Source organism: Cygnus atratus, chromosome 1, assembly GCF_013377495.2.
Source record: "Cygnus atratus isolate AKBS03 ecotype Queensland, Australia chromosome 1, CAtr_DNAZoo_HiC_assembly, whole genome shotgun sequence".
NCBI classification, from domain to species: Eukaryota; Metazoa; Chordata; class Aves; order Anseriformes; family Anatidae; genus Cygnus; species Cygnus atratus.
In genome coordinates, this window is record NC_066362.1 from 65,275,356 (window position 1) to 65,299,460 (window position 24,105).

The following is a 24,105-nucleotide window of genomic DNA, read 5'->3' on the forward strand; positions in this document are numbered from 1 at the left end:
TCTCAGATACCTTTAGATAGCAGTAAGCAAGACGGCAGACAATTTACTTGCAGAGTGGGCTGGAAGTCCGTTCTGAATACCTGAAGTGGGTATTGCAGCGTTCGAGGGGTAGACCTAAGCACCCTACGAGCGAGCCTCCGCGGGGTGCTGCCGTGGGGAAGGCTACTTCCTTTTTTTGCCCTTCCTTACTCTCTCCTTCCTGGCAGGGTTTTATGTCAAAGCAGTTAGCGCTCATGGTGCTTCATGTGATGTTGAAAGCTGAACGTACGCTCGATGCAAGTGTTGTAATGTTACAGCATTGCCTACGGTTGTTGTCTTTGCAATGTGAATTGTTGTTTTGCTGAATGCAGTCCTGATCATTTGCATATAGTCAAAGGCGCGGTTAGATTGACTTACAGGTACGTGAAAGCTGTTTTTAATACATTTTCACTCAGTTCACCCCCCTCTCTTAACCAAATTAAGTGCTGTTTTCCCCAGCCTGTTCAGTTCCATTTGATTAGGGGATTGCAGAGACTGCTGTTCATTGTTTGAAGGCAAGGTCAGTTGTGCTGCCCTGTTTAGGTCTAGAAGATAGCAGCTTTTATGCTATAGATTCAGTTAGGTGATCACTGGATACGTTGAGCAGGTCTGGTGCAGTTTTTAGTTAAGGGTCATTTTGCTGGTGGGAGTCTTTTATGGGCTTCTCCGTTTCAATGACGGCACTCTGGTGAGGTTGCTGTTCTAGCTCCTTGCTTGTGGATATGCCTGGTGCTTGACGAGTACAATTTCCTCAAAATGTTGCTGTGTGAGATTTAGTAAATGGGATGTTTATGGATATTTGAATAAACAGTCAAGCTTTTTGGAGGGAATGTACCACAAACCTTCATGCTGTATGAAACTTTTTCTTGATGTACTTGTGCAAACTTTGATTTCTCGTACAAACTGCTTGGTGGGTGATACTGTTCTGGGACCTATTGCCATAACAGGACCTCAAGCCAATGTGTCTATAAGCTGTTCCCAAGTTTTTGAAAAATGGAGAACTTGTGATGAAAATGGAATAATCAAACTCGGGCAGTAAAAGCAGTCTTCTGAGGGCGAATGCACCTCTGGCTTCTTAGATTTCATCTGAGTGATAAAACTCCTGCCTCCACTAGATGTACTGATACCTGCCTCCCAGTCTGCAGTGGGAGCTGCTCTAAAAAGCCACGCGATGCAGAGTTCAGTACAGCCAACGCCAGTTAGCAGTCGTGAGAGCATTGGCAAGCTTGTACCTTCAGGGGAAGCGATTTCGCTTTTGGATCAAGGAGGTGGATACCTAGTAGGACTTGAGCTGAAGTGCCACTGAACGCGCACTCCAGCTTCTCTCAGCAGGCAGTTGAGGCATGCTCTTGTTGTGAAGAATACCTCGCTGTGTTTCCTAGCGGGCTGCTCTGTGACACCCGCTGGTTGCCCTTGTCTGCGTAAAGTGAAGAAGGATGTTCTTCTCTCTGTGTCCCCCCACCTCTCTCCTCTAATGCTTTGTCTCATCCTCCTCAGCTGATGGAATTTGTGGGCATGTATTATGTAGGCAAGTGCTAGAGCTGTGGGGTAAGGTGGTGGTGGTGGAGCCTGGTGCTTCCTGGCATTTGGGGATGTGACAGAACAGTGTGTTTTGCAAGCAGTGGTTGTATTTGCTTTCGTTTAAGCGATTGTTTATGTCTCCTTATATATTCCGGAGAACAACATTATAGCTTTGCAAGGTCGAGAACAGCAATATCGTGCTGTTCTCGGTATTAATCTTTTAGGCAGTTTTTAATGGAATGTGGCTGTAGAAATAAAAAGAAGGGCCTATTCATAATTATCATTGAAGTAGCTATGTGATGAAGTGCCAACTGTTGGCTTTCTGCCTGCTGTACCTTCAGTGGGGAACAAAATGGATTGTTTTCCGAGGAGGATGTGCTGAGAGTTGAGGAAAAACATAACAAAGTCAACAAAAGCTTTACATAGTGGCTTTCTGACCTTTATGTGGTCGGAGCTAAGAGGAGAATGCTGAAAAAGGCTTGTGTCCTCATGCACTTAAGCATGGACATGAAGATTAACGGCTCTTTGACTTCCTGCTCTGTGACCTTTTTAATAAATGGCAACCATAGTAATTCTGCAGCGTTATAGAAATAGTTCAATAATGAATGGGTTATAAAAATCTGTTCCTTTTTGTGGACTTCACTAATGCAGCGAAGGAAATTGCTGGGTCGCTTAGATTTGATTTTGTAAGATATTTATTAGGATTTTTTTCATAGCTGCCTTGGCGTTCTTGTATCAACTGGGACCATAAAGAGGGAAGATCGATAATTAAACGTTAGATTTTTGTAACCAGAAGGGTGTAATGGTTGATTCAGTAAGCAAAGATGTAGTGCTAAAATAACTGAGAGAAAAAAAAAAAAAAACGCCTCTCTTCTAATTTGGACTTGGTCCTATACTCTGAAGTTTAAAGGCAGGGTGTTCCCTGTGCCCTGCCATAAAGGCAAACTCAGAATTTCAGGTTGAGCTGATCCTTGACGGAGAGCAAGAGGGGCTGGCCAAGTTTCACAGCGCTTGCAGAAATGTTTCTGTCCAAAATATCTAAGCAGCGCGTGATGCTGTTGAAAATGCCAGTTATGTCAACTGATTTGGAAGGACTCCAGCGTGCGGGTCAGCGTGGGGGAAAGGAGATGACACAAGACTGCCTGAGGTGATACTGAAGAACAAACCTAAAAAAACTCAGGTAAGGTCAGGGCTGATGTAAAAGTACTGCCCTGCGTGGCTGTAAGTAACCAGGTCTGCTTTGGATTTTGAGCAGCAGAGTCTTGAAGTGCTGTGGGACGGGTGGTACAAGATGCTCTCAGAAGGACGCTGGTTTCTCATTCTTCAGTGTAGGCCCTTTCCAGCTGACTTTTTCTGTACTGGTTAAGCGGTTCAAAGCAGCCCCTTGTTACACATCACAGTAAAGTCATTGTGAAAAACAAAGCATGATCACAGAACTCATGACTGTTTTCCTCTGAAAACTAATGTCTTGGCTCTGTTTCAGTAGTTCATTATTATGTAAGTGCCTGAGGGCTTGTGTGCCTGCAAGACTCACATGAATGTTTTGTGCAGGCTAAGGTCATCCTTGAAAAGGTACAATTCCGCATTCCTGTGCCTTTAGCAGTCCGTGCTGTGTGTGCAGTAGTGAGATTTCAGGTGGCACTAAAAGAGCTACCTTTTGGGAGGCTTTATTCTACGGAGGGATTGAAACTCCCTTCAAACTCGGTACTCCCTTCTTGTAGGTGCTGGTCTGAGCTAGCAGGATGTATTGAACGCTTTCTCATTTCAAGCCAAAGGGACTCCTGAATTAGATAGTAATTTAAGCTATGCTTTTGTTATAAATGAACACTGAAGCATATTGTTACAGCACTCAAAGTCACAGGTGACAGTGGTGGTATTTGGGGTTGACCAAAGCATAGCTGCATAATTCCTGTTGTAGAATGACAGTTAGTCATACCAGTGATGGCGTAATTGCAAATTGCTGGCACTTAAAATTAATTTCTAGGCAGCCATAAAAAGGAAAGGTGCAGAAGATATGCATTACTGCTGCTTGCATTTGTGAGGCTGCTTCTTCAGGGGATGTGACAGATAATAGAGGAGCTGTGTCAGCACGTGGTGTGGCTGGCCACCCAGGCGCTAAGCTGACATGCAGGATGTGTTCACTAAAGCTGCCTCTCGTCAGTGACTGTCCAGCGCTCTCTGCCTCTGAACTTCTGGTTGGATCGTGCTGAAGACCTTGGATCGTATCGTAAGTGGTCTAGAGAGTTGATTGCACTAGGAGGCGAGTGGTCTGTAGTGAAACCAATTCTGCTTTCCGTGTGAAATATTGAAGGAAGCCATGCGATGTGAAGGCTTTAAACAAGCTGCTGGGGATTAAACTTTGTGCAGGCGTAGGACCAGCACTTACTGAACATACTGTAATAAGTGTAATGTTTGGGCCAGCTTGTCTGTTCTGTGTACGATGTGAAGTATGGGTGAAGTAGGTTGGATTAACTCATAAACATTCCCTCCTCTGCTGGAGCGCAATGAATGTCAGTTTGAAGCTGGCTTGGGAGTGCTGTGTGTTTTACAACTCCAGTGACCCAAGATGCTAAGATAAACTCAGACTTCATTTAGTGATGTTTTTAGGCTCTAACAACATGCCATCAGACAAAGCAGAGAAGAATGGAAGTGAATTACAGGAAAAGCCTTGTGCATTCCTCGCTGTTTTCATGCTGCAGCATTTGTCATAGGTCTCTCCCAAGCTATGATTTCAAACTCCCATGCGGGCTAAAAGCAGTGCTGTATATGGTTTGGTAAAACTCCTTTCTGTCTCATTTTGTGGCCTGAAACAGGCTGACGTGTGGTTTAATGTAATTGACAGTAATAAATCAGTTTTAACAAGTACTAGTTTAGCGAAAAGTTTGGATAAAATGATAGTTACACTGAACATTTTATGGAGAATGCTGTATCTGAGATGGTGAAAAATTTCTTGCTTTCCTTGGTTTTGTGCTGATGTGTGTATACTTATTTAGCTGTAACTATAGACAATGTTATTTAAGTCGAAGTTGTTATTGTGGTTGGCAAGCCTACAAAAAAGAAAGGATTTTAATGTAAACAGAATGCATGTGTTTCATTATCCAGTGTAAATGTTTGATAGCTGCTCTGCAGCACACAACCTAAGGATTTTTTCCTAAGTGTAAACTTATTTAGGTTTAAGCTAACTTGAAAGCAACATGAAGGCTGTCTCTCCACATCCTTCTTGTAGGAATTTCTGACTAACCCACCCCAGCTTGAATACAAAGGCCAAGAGCCAGTGACAAATCTGAGGTGAGAGAAACTGATCTATGCTTCCTCATAGGTAGCACAGCTGTTTGTCAGACAGCAGCAACAAATTTGAGATTAGGAATACTGGGTGCTACACTCGTGTTTTGAGGAAATGTGTTCTAGTGGTTGAAATGACTGCTGTGTGTTACCCCACACCAAAGGTGTCAGATCTTCTTGTTTCGTTGTTTTAAGTTGTATTTCTCAGGACTGAGGCTTGCAAGAAATGTGTACGTGTTCTGAAATGAGGTGACTTCTAATAGAACAAGCTTGGCTTCTAATGTGGAGTTGGTAGCAGAGGTGAATGCTAGGTATGTGTATGAGAGTATAAACCCGTCAGAGGTCTTGAATTAGCCACTCTTTTCCATTTCAGGAGGGAAACTGCAGCGATGTGTCAGATACTTGGTGGGGTGTTGAGTTCTTGTATTTTTGTTTTCTTTTACCTTAAACCTTTGCTCTCACTTCGAGTGGCCATGGAAATCGGTGACATGAAATTGCTGAGTGACAGTGTGCACACTATTCATTGAAGTTAAAAATCACAATTAGCTGACTGACTGTCTAATCTGCATAAAAGAATCAAAATCGGGGCACGTTGAGCGTTTTGATTCGAGTCTCTGGAAGAAGATGAGTCATTCCAATGAAACTTGGAGTTCCAGAATAGCTATAATGTAAGCCAGGCTGGGTCAAACCAGAAATCCCTCTGCCTCAGGATCCTACCTTGCCTGCAGAGCTGCTGCTTAAGCTTCTCAACTGTGAGTCTCTCCTCCCACCCGCTTGCATGTAGCCTAAGCCTGCCTCTAACCTGTGCTGCAGAAACATCTCTGCAAGCTCATGCTCTGCTTGCTTGGTTTTCTTGCACTCGTGTCCCACCCATGCCCAAAGCGACAAGACCTCCTGCGTGCAGGGGGAGGGGGGACAAGAAACTTTGGGCTGGCTTGTGCGCAGCAGGTTCTCACCTTCACTGGAGATGAGTTGGTGGTGGTGTGCGGGTGGTGCTACGGGTGTGTTTGTGGTACGGTTCACTTGGTGCACCTCCCTGCTGCAGTAAGAAGTCCTGGCAAGCCTGCCTCTTACTGAGGGTTTGACTGTGCTTTGTCCCTAACCTTTTCATTTATACCTTTCGTGTCTGAAGCCCAGCCAAGTCGTAGGATCGCCTCCTGGTCCCAGCCAAGCTGACCACTTAGGGGTGAAGGAGGAAATTTGGCAAATGAGATTCTGGCAGCTATAGGGTTTTTCTGTTCCTTTGTCCTCTTAACATCTCTGGCCAGAACCAGTAGGCACTATCCTACGGTGTTCCTTGGATGCCTTTGGGGAGCTATTGGCATTGGTAGGGTGCTCGGCCTGGTGTCCCTGAGAAATTTCCTGTTTGACCCTCGTCCTTTCTTCAGTGGGGTTTTCAATTTCCTGTTTTGTAATCATTTGATTTCTTCCTATTTTGTTGTTGCGTGTGGTGGTGGTTTTGTTGTTGTTGTCTGGTTTTTGTTTTAAATTAGGCCCCTTCCTGTTCTTTCACAGGGAGAGCTCTAAGGTTTTAGTAAGCATGCCCATTCCCAAAAAAAGAAAATTGCTTCTAAACATGAGTATAAAAACAGTGCTTAGAAAACATGCACTGACATCGAGGGACTTTTGGAGCTAGTGGCGACTTCACGTGCTTAACACCCCCTTGACGGATTTGACCAGTCTCCTGATGAATCCAATTCTGGAGCAAGGATTTCAAAGGTTTACCCATTTGCTGCACCGAGAACAGCTTTCTGTGTTTGAGGTTGCCATCTGCTAACTCTGTGACCTTTGCTTGTCTACAGAAAATACTTGGTGTTTTGGATGGTGTGGTGGTGTTGTAGACGTGAAGATTGAGAAAGCTTACGCTGTGTTGCAATCTTACTGTGCTTTTGAGTGGCCAGCATTGGTTTTAAGATAAAACTTTCCGTGCTATTGCAAAGCAAGTCCTCTCCCAAAGTATTTACCAAATGTATAAAATGTGATGCAAAAACATTTGAACTATTGCTGGTTAGCTAGGACATGATAAAAATAGATTTCAGATTTCGTATTTCGTACGTGCAAGGCTTGTGTCACTTCTTACTCCTGTTTCCCTAGCTACAACTGCTTGCTTGTCTATGTGGGTCAGAGCATGACTGTTCATCAGGGCAGGTCGGTTGTCATCCAGGATTTTACTTCTGTTCTGATATTACTAAATTCACAACGTGGCTTGCTGACTCTCTTAGGATTTGCACGTCTCTCAGTGCCTACTTTTTCCCTGAAAGCATCCATACAACTACTGTCAATGCTGTTGATATGATAAGAACCCTTCATACCTTTCCTAACAGTATCCCTGGAGACTTTAGAAGTGGATGAGGCAGCGTTTATCTTCTTTTTCATACCTGACCCCCCTATGTGGAGTTCTTGGCTGGGTTTCCATGTACGTCTCTGGCACACTGACTAGCGTTTGGATCCTCTGTGTAGCACTCAGCCTCTAGTGAGAAGCTTGGTCTGCGTTCTCTCGGTATTGATGATGACTGGCTGGCTGTATTGCCTTTCAGTCGCAGCTGTGGATGCTGTAGTTAGTCTTTGCATCAAAATTATATTAAATGGCTTATTTCTCTTTTGGAAAGATACCAAGCTTATACTGGAATGGGATCCCTCTTTTAGGTGTTGAGCCAGTATCCAGTACTTGCACCTCTTTCCAAAACAGTTTATCTGAATAGTTCCACGTGTATTAATACCCCGAACAGATGCAGTTGGGCTAGATTAAGAGTACCTTCAGTGGGTATTGGAAAACTAGGACAAATAACTATTCAGTAGTTTGCTGACCCAGTTCTTGCTCTCTGCTTGTGTTCCTCCTTTCTGGACCTTGTCCAGAAAATCAACCCAAATTCCTACCCTTCGTATTCTTAAGAGCTTGTTTGCTTGTCAACTTGGCCACATTTCCTTCCTTTTCATAGGGTTTCTTAAAGAAATTGGGTGTCTGCTGTGTTGTCTAGAACTTCTTTCTGAAATTAGAAAGTGCAGATAGTCAGTGACTGCTTAGCTCGCTGTTTTTTGTGTTTAGGTGCTGTCATTGGAATATATACAAATGCGTGGAAGGGCCTTTGGTACAAAACAACATTGCCTGGGTCACCCTGGTATAAGGATTTCCCTCTGGGGGGTAGGGTATTACAGTTTCAGATGGCCCAGTTGGGTGCTTTTCCTGGAGCTCTTTCGGACTTTGTTATTATATTGTAGTTCTCCTGTAGTGCTTTAAAGACAACTAATGCTCTGCAGAATTGCAAAATGGGAGAAGGAATGGAGGACTCCACCCTCATTGGTACATCCTTGTTTATGGGCAAAGAGGAAGCTGCGTGTGTGTGTGTACGTAAAGCCAAGAATTTGTTAGTAGTTTAATGGAAATAATCTTAACAGTCTGACTTAAGATTCATTAGTCTAGATAGATTTCTTAGAGAAGGAAGAATAGTGAAGTTAGAATGCTTTGCTACAGGAAAAAGTTGTCAAATGTGGAAACGTGGCTATTTTTTTTTTCCTTCTCTGGTTTCTGCCACTTCTCTGTTATGCTCACCCTTGCACTGCTCCCCTGAGCCTGCAGCTCTGGGCTGCTGGAGAGGATACCACGAAGTTGTCAGCTTCCGGAGTCCTCTGCTGGGAGGACTATGACGTTGCCTGTTTTTCTTCCTACCTCTAAGATCCACTTGGGGTTATTTTCTGTATGTTTACTACCATGGTTTTACACCTTTTTCTTCACTGGCCTGCGTCTCTCAGTTGCATCTAAATTTACTGTATACGGTGCCCTTTCTGTGTGTTAGTTCCTGTTTCTTTGTAGCCCCTAAAGCTGGTTTTGTGCAGCTTCAGGTCTGCCTTTTTCAACTGACCTTTAGAGAGTTGTTTATAGCTGGGGGTCTTCGGTGGCAAGCCTGTGCCCTCTTATCCTGTGCCTGTGTTCCTCTACACCGCATCCTGTCTGTCCTGCTCACAGCCTCTGCTGTCGTGCTTGTCCTGCATTTCTGTACGTCCGTGTAAATAACTCTACAGACAATAACTGCTTGTTACTGCTATCAGTTAAAAACTGCGTTTTTTCACACAAAGATGAGCAAAAGGAACATGTACTAGCCTTAGTCAGTTAGTGAACTTGCTGTCCCAGCTACACCAAGTAAAACGAAGCTATGAGGCAGGACAGGTAGGCTTAGGGCTAAGCTGCACAGCCACACGTCCCCGCTTCTGATGTCTTCAGGCCGCTGTCTATTGCTCACACATCCCGCCAGGGCGCTGCATGCCCTCCTGTGCCACAGGGCTCCCGGTCGGGGCCTGGTAAGGGGTCATGGAGGCAGTCTGTTTTCCATCGTCTCTTGCCTTGTGAAGACCGGTGTTGGTCTGAGGGCGGCCCGTAGCACTTTACTGTGATTTATAGACCTCGTTACTTAGCGTGAGGTGCTTCAGGTAATAGTTTTGTGAGTTGCAATTACAGTAATGCCATGTTCTGTCCGCAGCAAGGACAGCCTGGTTGTCTTAACTCCAACTTCTGTTTTATGTGGAATTTATTTCATTTTTATTTTAAAGTAATACATTTTTATTACTGTAAATACTAGCTACTTCCTCTGAGATTTTTTTTTCTTAACCTCACAACAGAAGATACAGATTCAGTGACAACAGGGAGGTGTCTACTGTAGGTAGATTTGACAGAACAAAATTTTCTTTATTTTGCTTTAGTGGTGCTGATTGTCATCCATGCAATGTTATTCATCTTACTAAATAAGTAACGGAGCTCTGTGAAAGGGTGGTTTGCAATTACCTACTCTGATGTGTGGACCGTGTATTTTTCAGTATATAGATACGAAGCGCTCCATATCACCACAGCTTACCAGCAGCACTTTTTCTTTTGTGAGTTGAAAGAGACTTGGATTTTTTTTCCTGCCCCGTATGGCTACCTGGATGTATCAGTAAGTGATGTTACGTCACATCTAATGTGTCTACTCCCCAGTGCTTCCTGCTTACCTGAAAATTAGCTTAGAACATGTTCATGGTTTCAAACTTAAAATTTATATTAGTGTAGCTCTGCTGATTAGACTGCAGACCACAGCTGTACTAGCAAAAACCTCTATGGGGAATACAGTTATACCAGCTAAAATTCTTACGCCAAGATGGTAAAACAAACCACAGCAAGATGAGGTTTTGTGAGACTGCATTAGTTTAGATCCTGACAATGTGTTTTGAGTTCAAGCTCCATCTCTACTTTAAGGCCTTGCACATATTCAAATAATAATTTTGATTCTTAGAGTTTTAGCAGTAATCTCATGGAGTATCATAAGTAAACTGTGGTCTTTTGCTCTCTCTCTCCTTAGTTATAGGACAGTAGAAAGTAATAAATGATTAACTTAACCTTTCTGCTTTTGAATTATATCAGTGGTGTATTGGGATATTAGTGTCCCTGGTCTTGTTTCAAAATTTGAGATGATGTCCTGCATTTCTTTCCTGGTAATAATCTTCATCTGAACAAGTGCTACTAGATAATAGAGTGTACTGAAGGTTCACTAAAGCTTATTTCTTAACTCTCAGCTGTGATGATCTTCTCAGAAAACAGGCTGTGTTCTCTGTCTGTTGCATTAAGTACATTAAGGTACATAATTAATGAGTAACTTCAGCTGGTCTTGGCTAGAACTTTGCCCATTTGACTAAGTCTGCTTCTAATTGATGCAAATTAGGTGCAGTCTAGTTACAGTAGATCTATCTTTTTTTTTTTCTTGGGTTCTTGGTTGTTAAGAAAGTGTCTGCAAAAAATGGTGTGCTGCTTTTTTGATCTTAGACTGATTTGGTTCTGTGGGTAAGGAGGCTGGTTATTCCTGCAATGTTCTTCTAACGCTTTTGCTGTGGAAAAGTAGCAGATTTTTAGCATTGTTTTACTTGTTGCAAAACTACATTATATTTTTAAAGGGTGATGAGTACGTGCTGTTTTCAGCTGAAGAAATGCCATTGTTGAACATATGAAAAACCTTACTTATTTGCTTATTTTTTTTAAATCCAGGAATGTGAACATGTTTTGTAGACCAAAGCAGTCAACTTCAAAACAAAACACCAATGAGCAAGCTCACAACACCATGAGAAAGCCTATCGAGGTGGTCAGCAAAACTGGAGAGCAGCTGCTTCCAAGAACTGGGAAGAGTGGTGGTCAGCATTTTGCAAACCAGCTTTTGAGGTCCTGACCAATATATTAAAATGGGTAGCCTTGGTCAAGTGTCTGGTTTGCTGTGCAGCTGGCCAACAGGTTATAGTAAAGATTGTGGTTTGTGTGTATATGACAATTAAATGGTTTGGTCAACAGGTAGCGTTTTCCTAATCAGTTACAGACTGACAGCTGCCTATAAAACACAGATTTAACATCCTTGGTGCCTGGTCTTAAATGCGTCCTGCTTGGAGTGTGCAGCCTGAAACACGTGTATTCCTCTTGCTTTGTAAAAGCAAGGTGGTAGTGTTTGGTTTTGTACAGTTGCTCCAGGCGTTAGAGTGTTTGCTCGAGTTGTGAAGGATCTCAGTTCAATTTCTGGAGATTGAAACCCACGCGTGCTGGGAGGAGAGCGTTGTACCTGGCAGGGTGGAGGAGTGTTTGCTCTCAGGATTGCTGCTGCTGATCTGGGCCATTTACGTTCTCATGTAACAACATCCCCTCTGCAGAGGGGAGAAATGAATGTCACTTAAGCTTACTACTACTATAGCTGTGGATTCTAGTGCCTGCTCCAAAGACACTTTTTTCATAGTCACCCAACAGCTTTTCTGTGAATTGAGTGTCCGTGATGCAGGAGTTCAAAGGCTGTAGTCTAGATCTTTGCTGAAGATGAAAAGTTGTGTCTAATTTCAGTCTTCCACCTGTAGACAGCCTGCGATCCAAAGTGTTACTAATGAAAACCAAGTGCATCTTTTTACTGTGGGCAACTGTGAAGCAAGTTGGTGTGTGTTTGTAAGATGTCTTCAGAATAAAATCATAAAAGGGCACAAAGACTGAGTGTTTTTTCCCTTGGAGAAACTAAACCATTTAACAGAAAATGAACCAAAAGCGATTTTTCCAGGCCTGGGCTGTGACTTTTTGTGGAATGCAATATGAAAAGAACTTGAACTTCTGTTCCTCATTTTATGGAGCTTTTGTGACAATTTTCTTGGCTTTGGTTTATTGAAGAGTCAAACAAATTTACAGCAGCCATCCCTGTCTGTAACAACTGGACCCTGTGCGCTGGGGGTGGGCCAACCTCTGACATAACACTTTAACCCAGTTACAAAACTGGGGCCCAATTTGCAGTACAAATTGGGCAAACGTTGTAAGGTTGTAATAGGATCCGCTGAAATGGATGCGTTTAGTTTAACGTAGGCAGGCTCTTGGCTTGTTCCCTTTCTTTGGATCCAAATGCATCAGAATGTGCTTGATTGTTTGCCTCTGCAGCCTGCTGTGAAATAGCTTAGGCTGCAGTGTCCAGTGACAGTTTACAAGTCACAAAGACAGCTTTTTGGCCACTGACCCTCGGCGGGAGTCTAATCTTTGTGTTGTAGATGCCCCTTTATCTAGGGAAGTTGCATCTAAGAGAAGAGGAGTTGAATTGCCTCCTCATTGTTTGACACTTTTGAAGATGACCGCCAAAGAACTTTTACAGCCTGATTCTTACATTTCTTTCAGGGTACATTAAGAAAACAAGGTTTCCTGTGATTTTTCTTCATTCTTCTCATTCATATGCACCTTTGTTTGGTTTATTTTAAACCTTGTATTTCAGGAGAATATTTGGAAGGCTGCCGATCTTTACTCCTTAATTGAAAAAGACATGGCTCATCGTCAAAAGGCTTTTTATTTTTTTAAAGGAAGGGATGGGAATTAAAAAAAATCCTTTATTTCAAGTTATACTCTTGGATCTTTCAATATTACTGCTCGTAAACTTTCTAGTCTCGGTCTTCCAAGGGGCAATTCACAAATCTGCTTAAAATGTATGGAATTTGTATCTCTTCTGCTTTGCTCTATCCATGACAAAGAAAGCAGCCAACCAGTGGATACCCCGTACAGTTAGTAAGTGACCCAGCGTGGGTTTGCTAGGCCACACATATGGGTGAAGCTCAACAACGGCAATTCATGTGAGACAGATCTTTTCTGACTTCCTCTCCCTCTCCCCCCTTTCCTAGATTGAGTGCTTTCACCTCCACCAAAAGAAAAACCCATGCACAACCAACCGAAAAATCCTACAACCCTAAACAAAAAACATGCCAGCAGTTCACTGTTGATAAACCCAGCTGAGCGCTGGTGCTGGGAAGTGAGGGAACCTGCTGTATGACTTGGCTGATAGGATGATGCCAGTGTCACCTGAGAGTAATTGAAGCCATTGTGTGATGCTACTGAGTGCTGTTGGTGTTGCTGTATCCTTTGGGAGGGGCTACTCCTGTCAGAACCTCTCTAGCAGGTTATAGCTTTCTTGACATACTGCATTTATACTGTTTTATTTAGTGTACCACATTGCAGTTAAAATAGCCAGAATCAGCTGTATTATAGGCAGAAATCCCCTCCGTTCCCCCTGGTAAGCTGTGTTCTTAGCACAGTCTGCCCATAGGTTGTACTGGAAGTACTTTGCCTTTTGTATCTGTGCTACCAGTTCTGGAAGTGGGCTTGGACCTATTTTGTTGTCAGGGCCTAGACTGAACAATTCAGGATTTGTAAGGTTAGTCAGCCCATAGATGGTTTGCTGTGGATGTAGCTAACCAAGTAGCGATGTTCTTGTAGCCGTGACGGTACAGGGACGCAGGCGAGGCCAAGTTTGTAGGTTGAAATAGCACCTTGTATGAGACTTTTCATGCACTTAAGCCCTTCTTTAAAAATTAATTGATGTTGTGAGAAGCGGTGTAGCCTGAGATTTCATGGTGACCTTTCATTCTTTTAATAACTAAGCTCTGTTGGGGATAATGAACTAATATTATGAAGATTAGTCCTGTGTTGCTCATTAAACGTTGCTCATGCTAGTCTAAGGGTTGGCTGGAAGAGGATGAACAAGGAAAGAACATAGAGTGGATGTCACCGCCTTCCCAAACAGGAAGGCTTCTATCAGGCTCTTGATCAATGAGAGAGGAATGGAGAGAGATGACATCTTCCTTCCTTCAAATACTGGCTATAGACAGAATGAAATGGCTTGTAAGGGATTTCTGTGCTGTTTAGAGGAGGAACATGCATGTTGGAGAGGTTGCTTTGCCTAGGTAGTGGGAGGTAATGTGACCATCTGGGGACTGTTTAAGAGATCCATATGCACCTTTGTTTGGTTTATTTTAAACCTTGTATTTCAGGAGAATATTTGGAAGGCTGCCGATCTTTACTCCTTGTGATAACATTTAACTACAAAACTGCCCTTAGAATGTTCGCTTGCTACCATGTGGTGGTGTTTAGCTTAGGTAAAAAGCCAGTCCTTGTGCCAGGCGAAGTATGGGAGCTTATAAGGGCTGTATGACTTATCTTGGGGAAGGTTAGTAAGCTGTCACAGGCTTTTCTCTTGGGAATATCCAGGAAGGGCTTACAAAGAACAGCATCATCATCCTGTGGCACTCAGGCTTGTGTAACTACTCTTTCCTTGTCATCTTGAGGAGTAAAGCAGTGTCCTCAATATGCTCTGTAGCTCTGGATGTTGACGACTCTGCTATTGCACAACTGCGGTGAGCTGCTGCAATAGATTTGCCTTCTGAATTTGTTTCCAGAAAGATGACAAGTTTCTGTCTTCCGCCTGAAACTGGTGCTGACTGTTGTCACTGTAGGGTTGACCTCTTTTGAGCTGGGGAGGAGTGAGCAGCTGGGAGTGATAACCACTTGGGCTATTATGGCTTGGTGGTGGCAGCAGCAGCGTACTGAGGCAACGGACTAGTGGAGTGCTGCGTTTTGCTTTAGAGCTTAGGGTAGTGTTAAAGTCGTAAGTCCTTTCTAAAAGCTGACTTTGCCTTTAGAAGTCTTGTATATTTTAAAGGAAGTAGTATATATACACACCAAACTCTGTAGATGCTTTTCTCAGCTGATCTGAAACGCAGCAGGAACTCACTAATTGATCTAGATGCTGATATCATGCTTATTATATATGCAGTCATTAAGTAGTTTTAATTGTACCTGGCAACTTCCTTTTTAAATAGGAGCTAAACTTCCTTTTTAAATAGGAGCTAATTTTAATGAATATTTTTAAGTTGTTGCATGCTGCAAAAAAGTTGAAGGCCTTATATTTGAGACTTAAGATCTCAAACACAAAACAACCTCTTCCAACACCTTGAGTATTCTATAGTTTTCTGTCTTTTTTTTTTTTTTTTCGATTTTCTTTTTATGAACTGCCCGGTCTGAGAGGCAGAATGGAACAACATGCTGCCTTCATTCATTCACAGTGTTCTACCTGTCATTTTCTGGCTGGGTGCTGCTGACCCCACTCAGACTTCATGCTTAGACTTCCTATTTTTCTTAAGGAAAAAGTCATCCCAGGCATTCAAACCCTTCACTGAGCCATGGAGTCATAGAAACGCCAACAGAAATTAAAGACTGCTTATGCCTTTCTTGTTCATAATCTCAGCTTGCCTTCCTTCACCTGTAAACCAATAGTTTTTGGCTGTTAGCACTCTTCTGTTTGCAATTCCATGTTGCACTCAGGTACTTGTTTTTGTTTTTTGTAGTACAAGTTCTGAAGGGACTAAAAACTAGCAGTGATGGGTTTGGACTACTGTTTGACTAGCTTGCCCTGCATACCCAGTAAGGCCAAGCATATGCAGCACTGAAACGACACTGCATCAAGGGCAACATGGAAGCAGCTTAATTGGATTGAGCAAGTCCACTGTAATGCCGAGACACGATGACTTCTATTCACATGAAGCTCTAGAGTTCATCCCTCCTGCTGAATGCAAATCTCCCTGGCAGGAGGTGAAACGCATCTTTTATTTTTAACCCTAGTGATCGCTTGGCAGCAAGTGCTGGTTAAGTAAGTCGTCAAGGCCTGAGTTAAGCAGTCTCATGGCATTCTTGCATCTTTTTGTATTTGAAGAACCTTTCATAACTACGTTGGCCAAGCGTGGCTAAGCCTGCTGTGTTGATTGGTGTGCCTTTGAGCGTTGCTCCCGCAATGTCATAGAGGTGTAGGCAAAGTAAGGACATGCTCTTAGGCAATATAGCAGGTAATGCAGTACGCTGGTGGCTCTGTTGCATAAAGCTGGTAGAAGGAAAAACTAGTATAACTTGCTGGTTAAATGGCTAATGCAAATTGAATAGTTTGAAACCAGCTGTGGCCTACCAGTTTGAAGTGCTGTGTGGAACTCAGGCAGGGGTGCGTGTGCCCGTTTGTTTGCAGATGGCCACTTGCTTTTGTAGCCTTTTTTGCTTTAGCTACGGCTTCAGTGGTACAGAGTACTGTACTGAAATTAATCTTTTAAGTTACCTTTTAAATTTAGTTACCCAGTAAATTTCATTTTTAAAATGTAGCTCTTATTGCATACTCTTCTCTCTTTCTCCCCTAGATCAGTTTTGGCAAACTGCAGTGTGACGATGTCCCCGTGTTTCTTCCATAAAAATAGAATTGTGAATTGGCTGCTTGAAGCATCACAAAAGATTTCAGTTGTTCTGTAGCTGGCTAAATATTTGTTCTCGTTCTTAAAATCCACGTGCTCAAATTCTTCGTAGGGCTTCCTGTATAACATTGTTAAAGCCTTGGCTTAATTCTCGTGGGGTGAGAAGTCCCGTGGCTCTCGAGTTTACCAAGCAAACAGATGTGACCATTTTAGGTGTTAGCTCTCCGATGGAGGTTACAGACCCTGCAGCGGAGCTAGCAGAAAGGTGGGCACGCCATCTGCTCTGCTGGCACCCTGTGAGCTCCCCTTCCTGGGTGACGAAGGCAGCATGCCGTGCTTGCTGCCCTCCGACAGCTGAGCTGTGCTGCGGCTCTGCAGGCTGTTACCTGCTCATTAGCAGCTCTCTCCCCTGGAGACTGCCAGGCAGCTGCAGGGATGTAAGGTTACAAAGTGCTACAGCAAAATTAACTATAGCACGTTTGACAGAGCTGAGAATTATCTTGCCGTGGTCGTATGTAAATGAGATTGATCCCTTAGAGGAAGGGGGTACTTGGTTTATTGGCTTTTTGGAGGTGACGTTTTACTACAAGACAGCCAGTATCAACCCCCCCAGCTTATCTTTTTAATTTGTTCTCCATTCTGACAAAGTTCAGCATCTTTTATTGAATGCCAAAATTCCAGTCTAATTATGCACTCTGGCAAGGTAGAGCTTGTTAGATGGGTTATCGTAATGTTACGTTAGTCACATCTAAGTACTTAAATGCTACAATAATAGAATGATACCAAGTGAGTATTAGTACAAAACAAACAGTTTCTGATTCAAAGTGACTCTGCAGTCTCAGCGGAGCACTAACTCATCCTGCTGGTTTCTGGCATTCTGATTGCAAAGTGCCCTGGCTGCTGTGCCTCCCAAGACAGCCAGCGTCACTTTTGGCTGGCTGCTGAAGTGACTACCGTGCAGTGATGTACCAGATAAATAGGTAACCAAAAATACTCTTAGACAAGGGCTCAGATTAACAGGCTGGTATCAGGTAATTTTCTGCAATTTTAATTAATCTTTGGCACCTTGAGTTAAACTTAACCCATATTCTTTTTGCGGTTTTATAAATGTAAAATATAGTTTGTTTTTTTTTCTGAGTAGATAGTATGGGTCGTGGTTTTCTGGGGGAATTTATCAGTTTCCAATAGGTGGGATGAGATGAACGGTGTCTAAAGCTTTCTGGCGTAATTCCTTGTACAGGTAAAGGTACAGACCCACTCCTTGCAGTAACTGTGAACATGTTAGTTTAAGCAATGGGAACAACATATCCACTGTGTGTACTACTGCCCTCCTTTCAGTCTGGCTATAGCTAGTTGTTCCTTGAGCTCTGCTTGCTTGCTACCAACCACGCAGCTATACCAGTACTTAATGTCCTGATTTTAGTGAAACCTAGCCCAGATGATTTGAAATGAGTCTCATAGCCACGAAAAGCTGATGGCTCTAGAATGCCTGTGACAAGTAATTTATTTATAAATAGTATCAACAGTCCAGTGTTTGCAAGTTAGTAAAAATAAAAATAATTTGTAAAAACACTGTTGTGCTTTTGTGAATTTACTGTGAATCTCTGGAGCTCACTCTGTCATCTTTCAAAGGTGTGCTTAATTTGTGTTAGGATACTGAAGTGTTAGTGAATTCTCATCTTGTGACCACTTTACAGCAGTGTAAAAGTCTAGATAGATGGTTTTGTGGGGATTTGGGCACATGTAAACGCAATCATCGTAGCTGTCTATCAGCTTTTCGGCATGCTCTTCTTCCAGCTAGTTTTTATGATCTCCATTGTAACTTCAGTTTAGTTATACGAACTGTTTGTCTTTCAGCGTCAACACATCATCAGCCGAACCGAATCAAGAGGAGGCAGAATATTTGAGACGGCTCCCAGCATCTCATGAATGAACTAACGGAACTCGATAATGCTGGTTCTCCAGAGCCGGTTCTACGGCTCAGAAAGGGACACATGTCTGACTCGACAACAACCCAGGCAGCCTTTGAAGATGACAGCTCTGAGCAGAGGCTTCTTTTAGTGGAGCCACCTTTGTCTTCTGACCAGGAAAATGTAAGTTATGTGACTGTCCGTTAGGTTTGCTGAGATAAATGAGTTTTGATACAAGTGCTTCATTGCTTTAAGTTGCAGGACTGTGAACAGAGAGTTTACAACCACTTTATGCCCGTTAAATAACTGTAGTAAAACCAGAAGGATGCCAGAAATACTCAGCTGAACGCATGAGAATTTAGGTGACAAGCCTGGGCATAAGTGTAAGTTTAGCAGCTTTGTGTTGCTTACTCTTGCCTCAAAGAACGGAGGTCATATTAGTTTGCTCTCTGCTGAGACGCTACTTATATCAACAGATTTTTGTTCTGCAATGGCCAGTTAATCGCAAGTGAAAGGCGAAGATAATATTGACTCTAGCTGAATATAATCTGAACCTTGACTAATTGCTATCCTCTTGGGGATTAGGGCAGAAAAATCTGCTTGCAAGCAATCTCGTTGGAGGAATGACTGTACTGGATTAGACCAAAACTCCAAAGTGCTTACTATCCTGTCTCTGACAGTAGCCATTAACAGACTTCTGTGGAGAGTACAAGGATGGAGAAGCATGCAGTGTTACTCCCCAAGGATGCTCTCCCAACTTTTAGCAATAGGATGTTCGCAGATTTTCTGAGCCAGTGGCAACGTTTTTGAATTTTTGGTGCGTGAGCCTTTGGAAATCTTAGCAGCCACAGCATCCTGTGGAAAGGCATTCCACAGCTTAATTAAATGTTGTAGGAACGTAATGTCTGAGTGTTGGACAGAAGTACCTTCTGGTTAGAGAGTTTCAGAACTGTAATTAGTGCTTCTCCCAGGATATATACAGATGAATATTGGGTCAGTTAAGTAGAAGAGGCATTCATCTTAGGCTTACTATTACACTTATCGTGGCTTAATGAGCTGACAGTATCGGTTTAGTTACAGCAACTGTGTGTTGTTTAGCCAGCAGCAAAAACATGCTGATGCTACGTAACAGTCTTCAAGGCAGAATAGTCGGGCTGTTGCTGTAATTGCTTTTGCCACAGATTCTGTTTGTGTGCATGGACCGCAGTCATGGTTTAGTTGACATGGTAAGTCTGTATTAGGCTGTCTCAACGTTAGTAGTCTAAGAGCCCTTACTGAATTGAACTTAAGGTGTCTGTGTAATGAAAGTCAGGTATTCATGGCCAAGAAGCTGAGTCAATGGTTGTGCAGTGCAATAACTTCTACAGACCATTCTCAGTATCATGATAAAAGGAAATAAACAGTCTTTTTCTTTGTATTATGTGGAAAGTCATAAAATGTATAATATGCATAGTGTTGAATTTGCTAAGGTTAGAAAGGAAAAGTTGAGCTGTGCTAGCAGGTATCTTGAACAGATGTACATTTCTCTTACGAAGTGTTCGGTATCATCCTTCGTGAAGTCTGTTTTCATTCTTATCTCTGACTTTCCTGATTGAATAATATGAGTTACCTGGAGATGGAATAGACAAATGTAAAAGTGCAGTCTGCAATTCATTCAGTACATTTGCTTAGCTAAATAGAAAGTGTTTCAATGAGTAAGTATTCATTTTTTTTTTTTTAGAATTTGAAGTAAAATGGTTGAAGTAATTTCATTCTCTCCTCTACTTTTTCAGGCATTCTTAGCATGATTTTGTCCTTATGACAAAGGTATATGCTGCTTTTGTTTTAGTTCACTAGGAATATTTAGCTTTTTTGTTTGCTGTCTTCCCTCTTTCCCAGTCTCTTAAAATGCTGCCACAGAAATCTGTTTTTGCCTCTTGGACCTGGCTGTTCTGTCTTGAACTGCAACGCTTTCTCTGCCCTGTATGGCCTAAATTTTATTTTTATATATATAAATATACTTTTTTTTCAGCTTAAAGCTGTATTCCTGTTCTTTGTGACTTCTTGCTTTTAGAACTCTGGTGTCTTTTAGACTTTTTTTCCTTTTAAAAAACTGTATACTTGATGCTTCAGATGGAGCATCCCAAAACTCTCTGCTGTCAAATGTACCAACGTTAGCTTGCCAAATGGCCTTTATTATGTGACATACTGCAGTGTTCTAAATCTGGAAAATGCATTGTGCTATGTGTCTTCCTCTGTCTTCAAAAGCTGTTGTTCAACACAGCTGTTACTCAGAAGCACTGATGTACAAGCTAGGATTTACTTTTTCCACTCTACTGTACATTCTGGCTATGTGAAACTCTTTTAGAGAGGACTTCAAAAAGATGATTTTCCTCTGGTTTTAAAGAGGCTCTAGTTTAGAGAACAGAACTGTAAGGTTACTGCTCTGCTTTAGATGGAATTGTAACCCGTAAGGGTTACAGGCACATAAGCTAAATACAGCCTTATAAAGGGACTCAAGTGGTGCCCAATATGTTAGTATTTTAATTGCCAAATACTTTCTGCTTCGATGTGGTTGCAGCAATCTAGGAATTCCTATGCTGTTGAGGGAGAGTGGATGAGAGCTATGTAGCATATTCATCAGAACATCCATTGTATTTTACTGGGCTTTTAAATGTATCTACTTATGACAAGCTAATGATACTGGCTTTCTTTAATACTGCCTTGCAGGTGTATATTAACCGTTATGATATTTCCTTAAAATTTACTGGGCATAAAGCTTGAGGCACTAATGTAAAATACTTGTATTTTTGTCCTGTGATTAAAATTATATTGTTTCCTTTTTTCTGTTGCTTGCATGCTAACTGTTGATCCTGTTAGCCTATTTATTTCACTGCAGCTCCGTTATTTATGTTAAATCCGCCACAAACTCTCCTACAGGATTCCATTTCTTCTGCCTACTTGCATATTCACTTTGTACTCCACTCGTAGGAGGAAACTATCTGAGCTCGTAAGAGGTGGTAATTGCTTTTAATGAATTATTTTAGTAGTCTTTCCTTAGAAAAGGAGGTTTATGGATGCATGTCGTGTATTTTGTGCAGAATTACTTCTCTACCTCCTCCATGGCTTGCAGTGTCTGTCTCTTTATAATTTTGATGGTCCAAAATATTGGTCGTCTTTAGAATGAAGCATCTTTATGGAAAAAAATATAGGTGGTCTTGCAAATTCTGACATAGTCCTAAAAGCTTTTCTTGAGGCCTTGGTACCGGCAGATGTACCTGGGTGGCTGCGTGGCTGTGAACTGAAATAGTACTAAAGATCCTGCTTCCTGTAAATCGTGGCATTCACTGAGAACATGTAGCAAAGATTTATCACTGTACTGAGCATGCCTACCCAAAATAATAGTAAAACAGCTGCATCCTTTTACCAGTGCTGTAAATCTGCCAGTTTTATAGTGATGCTTACAAGAAGATGTGGATCATATAAAATTAATATTCTTTACACAAGAACCTCTTAGTCTCCTTCATCCATAGTTCTGTTCTCTCCTAGAGTGCTTATATGTTCATAGATTATCTATTATTTGAAACATACACTTGAAAGGGAGGTAAACTTCTCACTAACTTGTTTAAACATGTAATTAGTATAGTGCAGATGAGTGGTGTATGCTCTGTACCTTTGAAAAATAGTGACTGGATCTGAATGTGAAGGATTCGGTGGTGAGAAGAGGATCAGGCAAGCTGCAATAAGTCTTCTCTTCCTTTCAGCAATGTAAACTTTTTGCATGTGCTGTGTATGTGTGCAACTAAAGCATTTTTCAGCAGGTGCTTCCCTCTTGTCGCGTGCTGGGTTGCCTAGCCTTCCTGACAGCATCCTTTCTCCTTTCCTAGTGTGTCTCAACTGCCTGCGTAATTCCAGCAGTGATAGTTCCTAAAGAAATCCCTCTTACTGTGGCTTTGTTACGCTGATGTAATCAAATATGGGTGACTTTTTATAACCTGATGAATGGGCTCTTTATGCAGCCCTAGAAACCTGTGCTTGACTTTCTTCTTTTCTACTATAATCTGTCAGTGACAGGAGGTGAACAGAAGAACCATTTTCTCTTTCTTTATTCCGTCCGTCAGGCTTTCACGTTCCTAAACGTTGCTCCCTTCCAGGCAGTTGGGCTGTGTTGTGCGGTTGTGCTGTGCAGCACAGAAATGTGCTCTTGAAGTTGAGACACAATGCCCTGAAGTGTTTGATAACAAACAGTAAGGGTTTGGGAGGAGGTATGCATAGCTCTCAAATCATCTAAATGGGCAGAAGAAACTTGGGAAAATACTTGTCTGTATTGCTTCTCAGGGAGCATGGGTTTTGACTTCAAGTGGAACTTGTTTGACCCCTGACAAATTCACGGTACCAGCATGTGGCTACAAGAGCCTTTCCAGGGTGTAAAGACTGAAGTGATGTGAAGGAGGAAGACAGAAGGATATACCAGATTTTCCAGGTATAAAAGAAAAGGTTTAGAATAATTGGAAGGTGAGCAAATAAGTTGGGGGTTTAACTTGATTTAACTTGAATTGCAGAACTTACTCAGAGCCTTTTCTGTTAAAGAAGTGTATTATCTACAAAAATAGACTACAAAAATAGTTTCGGTTAGTGACAAAACCATGCATGCATATTCATGGAATTGTTAACTTGTCTTTATGGTGGATGCTAGTTGAGTGAAAATGATTCAGATAGTCTTGCAGGCCAAAGCGAGTCTTAAGAGTAGTCTTTCTGGAACTTACATTCTTAAATTCTGACTGTCTTAACTTTTTTTTTCCTTTATAGACTTGCTTGCAAGTATGCTCAGTTTGAAACCACTTTATTTTCCATCTAGCACTTACTGTTGTTACTTGGAGTTGTGATTAAAAACTTGGCTGCTGCTTCTGCCTTTGCTTGCTTCCTGCATTGTGCTACAGGTTTTGTTGTTAGAGATTGTATTTTGAGTGTGTATGGGAGAGGCCTGGCATAATAGAATTTGAGGTCCTACCAAAATGTTCCTTTCAAAGCAGATCATACTCAAAACTTCTCATTCTGCAGATTTCTTTGACTTCTCATATATGTCCATTTTTGCAGCTCTTGGGAAGGAATGCTGCTATTTGAAAGGACGTGAATTGGCATTTTATTTCAGGTCAAAAGATCTTAACGTCTGAATTCTCCTTCAGTTGCTGTTCTAAGCACTGGAAGTAATGCATATTTTGCGCAGACTGCTAGTCGCTGAAACAAGTACTTGAATCTAGTATCTGTCCCTACAAATATGCCCTTTTTTGTACAGCAAAACACTTCTGGATATACAGAGCGGAGTATCTCCGAGTATCCCTGTTTGAACAGTATGAAGACATGAGATGCATCTATGGAGATGGTTTCCAGGCACCACAGGCTTGAATTGGTTGGATGCTGATGTATCTTTCACTGAGAGTTACTAATGGGCCTGGTTAATTAACAGGCTTTTAGAGCTTGAATGTTGGCAGGGGGAAAAAAAAATAGAAATGTTGACTTAGTCAACCATGAGTAGACAGGTTTCTGCCCAGAAGGCTGGTAACACGGGAAAGAGCCTTGACCGTGTGCCTGCCCTGTCTTCCAGAAAACTCTCGTGAGTTGCCGAGAAGGTTGCAGTAGGTTACGCTAGCTGGGTTCAACCGTCTCCTCCTAGTCTGGGGAGCCTTAGCTCTTTGAGAGGGGGAGTATTGGTGCTCTGCTGAGTTTGCTGCCTGTCAGCTGGGATTGGAACCATTGCTTGCTGTGTCCTGTGTTGAAACTAGGAGAGGGAGGGAGGGAGTGGTTTTATTTATAATTCAGTGGTAGAGCTGCTTTCCTGGACAAAGGTTAGATTCCACAGTTTTTCCCTTTG

At 42.2% G+C, this 24,105-nt stretch overlaps 1 protein-coding gene across 13 annotated transcripts in view; it reads left to right on the plus strand.

Annotated features, from left to right (window-relative positions):
* ADIPOR2 (adiponectin receptor 2) overlaps positions 1 to 24,105 on the plus strand; it is a 45,741-nt gene that overhangs the window by 4,089 nt on the left and 17,547 nt on the right. For 7 of the 13 annotated variants that reach the window (XM_050714466.1, XM_035550772.2, XM_050714481.1 and 4 more), the window contains exon 2: positions 18,202 to 18,437. In XM_050714466.1, the coding sequence (XP_050570423.1) occupies positions 18,270 to 18,437 (168 nt within the window). In that variant the 5' untranslated portion in view covers positions 18,202 to 18,269. Of the gene's footprint in view, positions 1 to 217; positions 399 to 3,514; positions 3,767 to 9,630; positions 9,747 to 18,201; positions 18,438 to 19,258; positions 19,481 to 24,105 lie in introns of those variants that run through there. The other 6 variants (XM_050714472.1, XM_050714493.1, XM_050714492.1 and 3 more) reach the window with 5 other exon arrangements.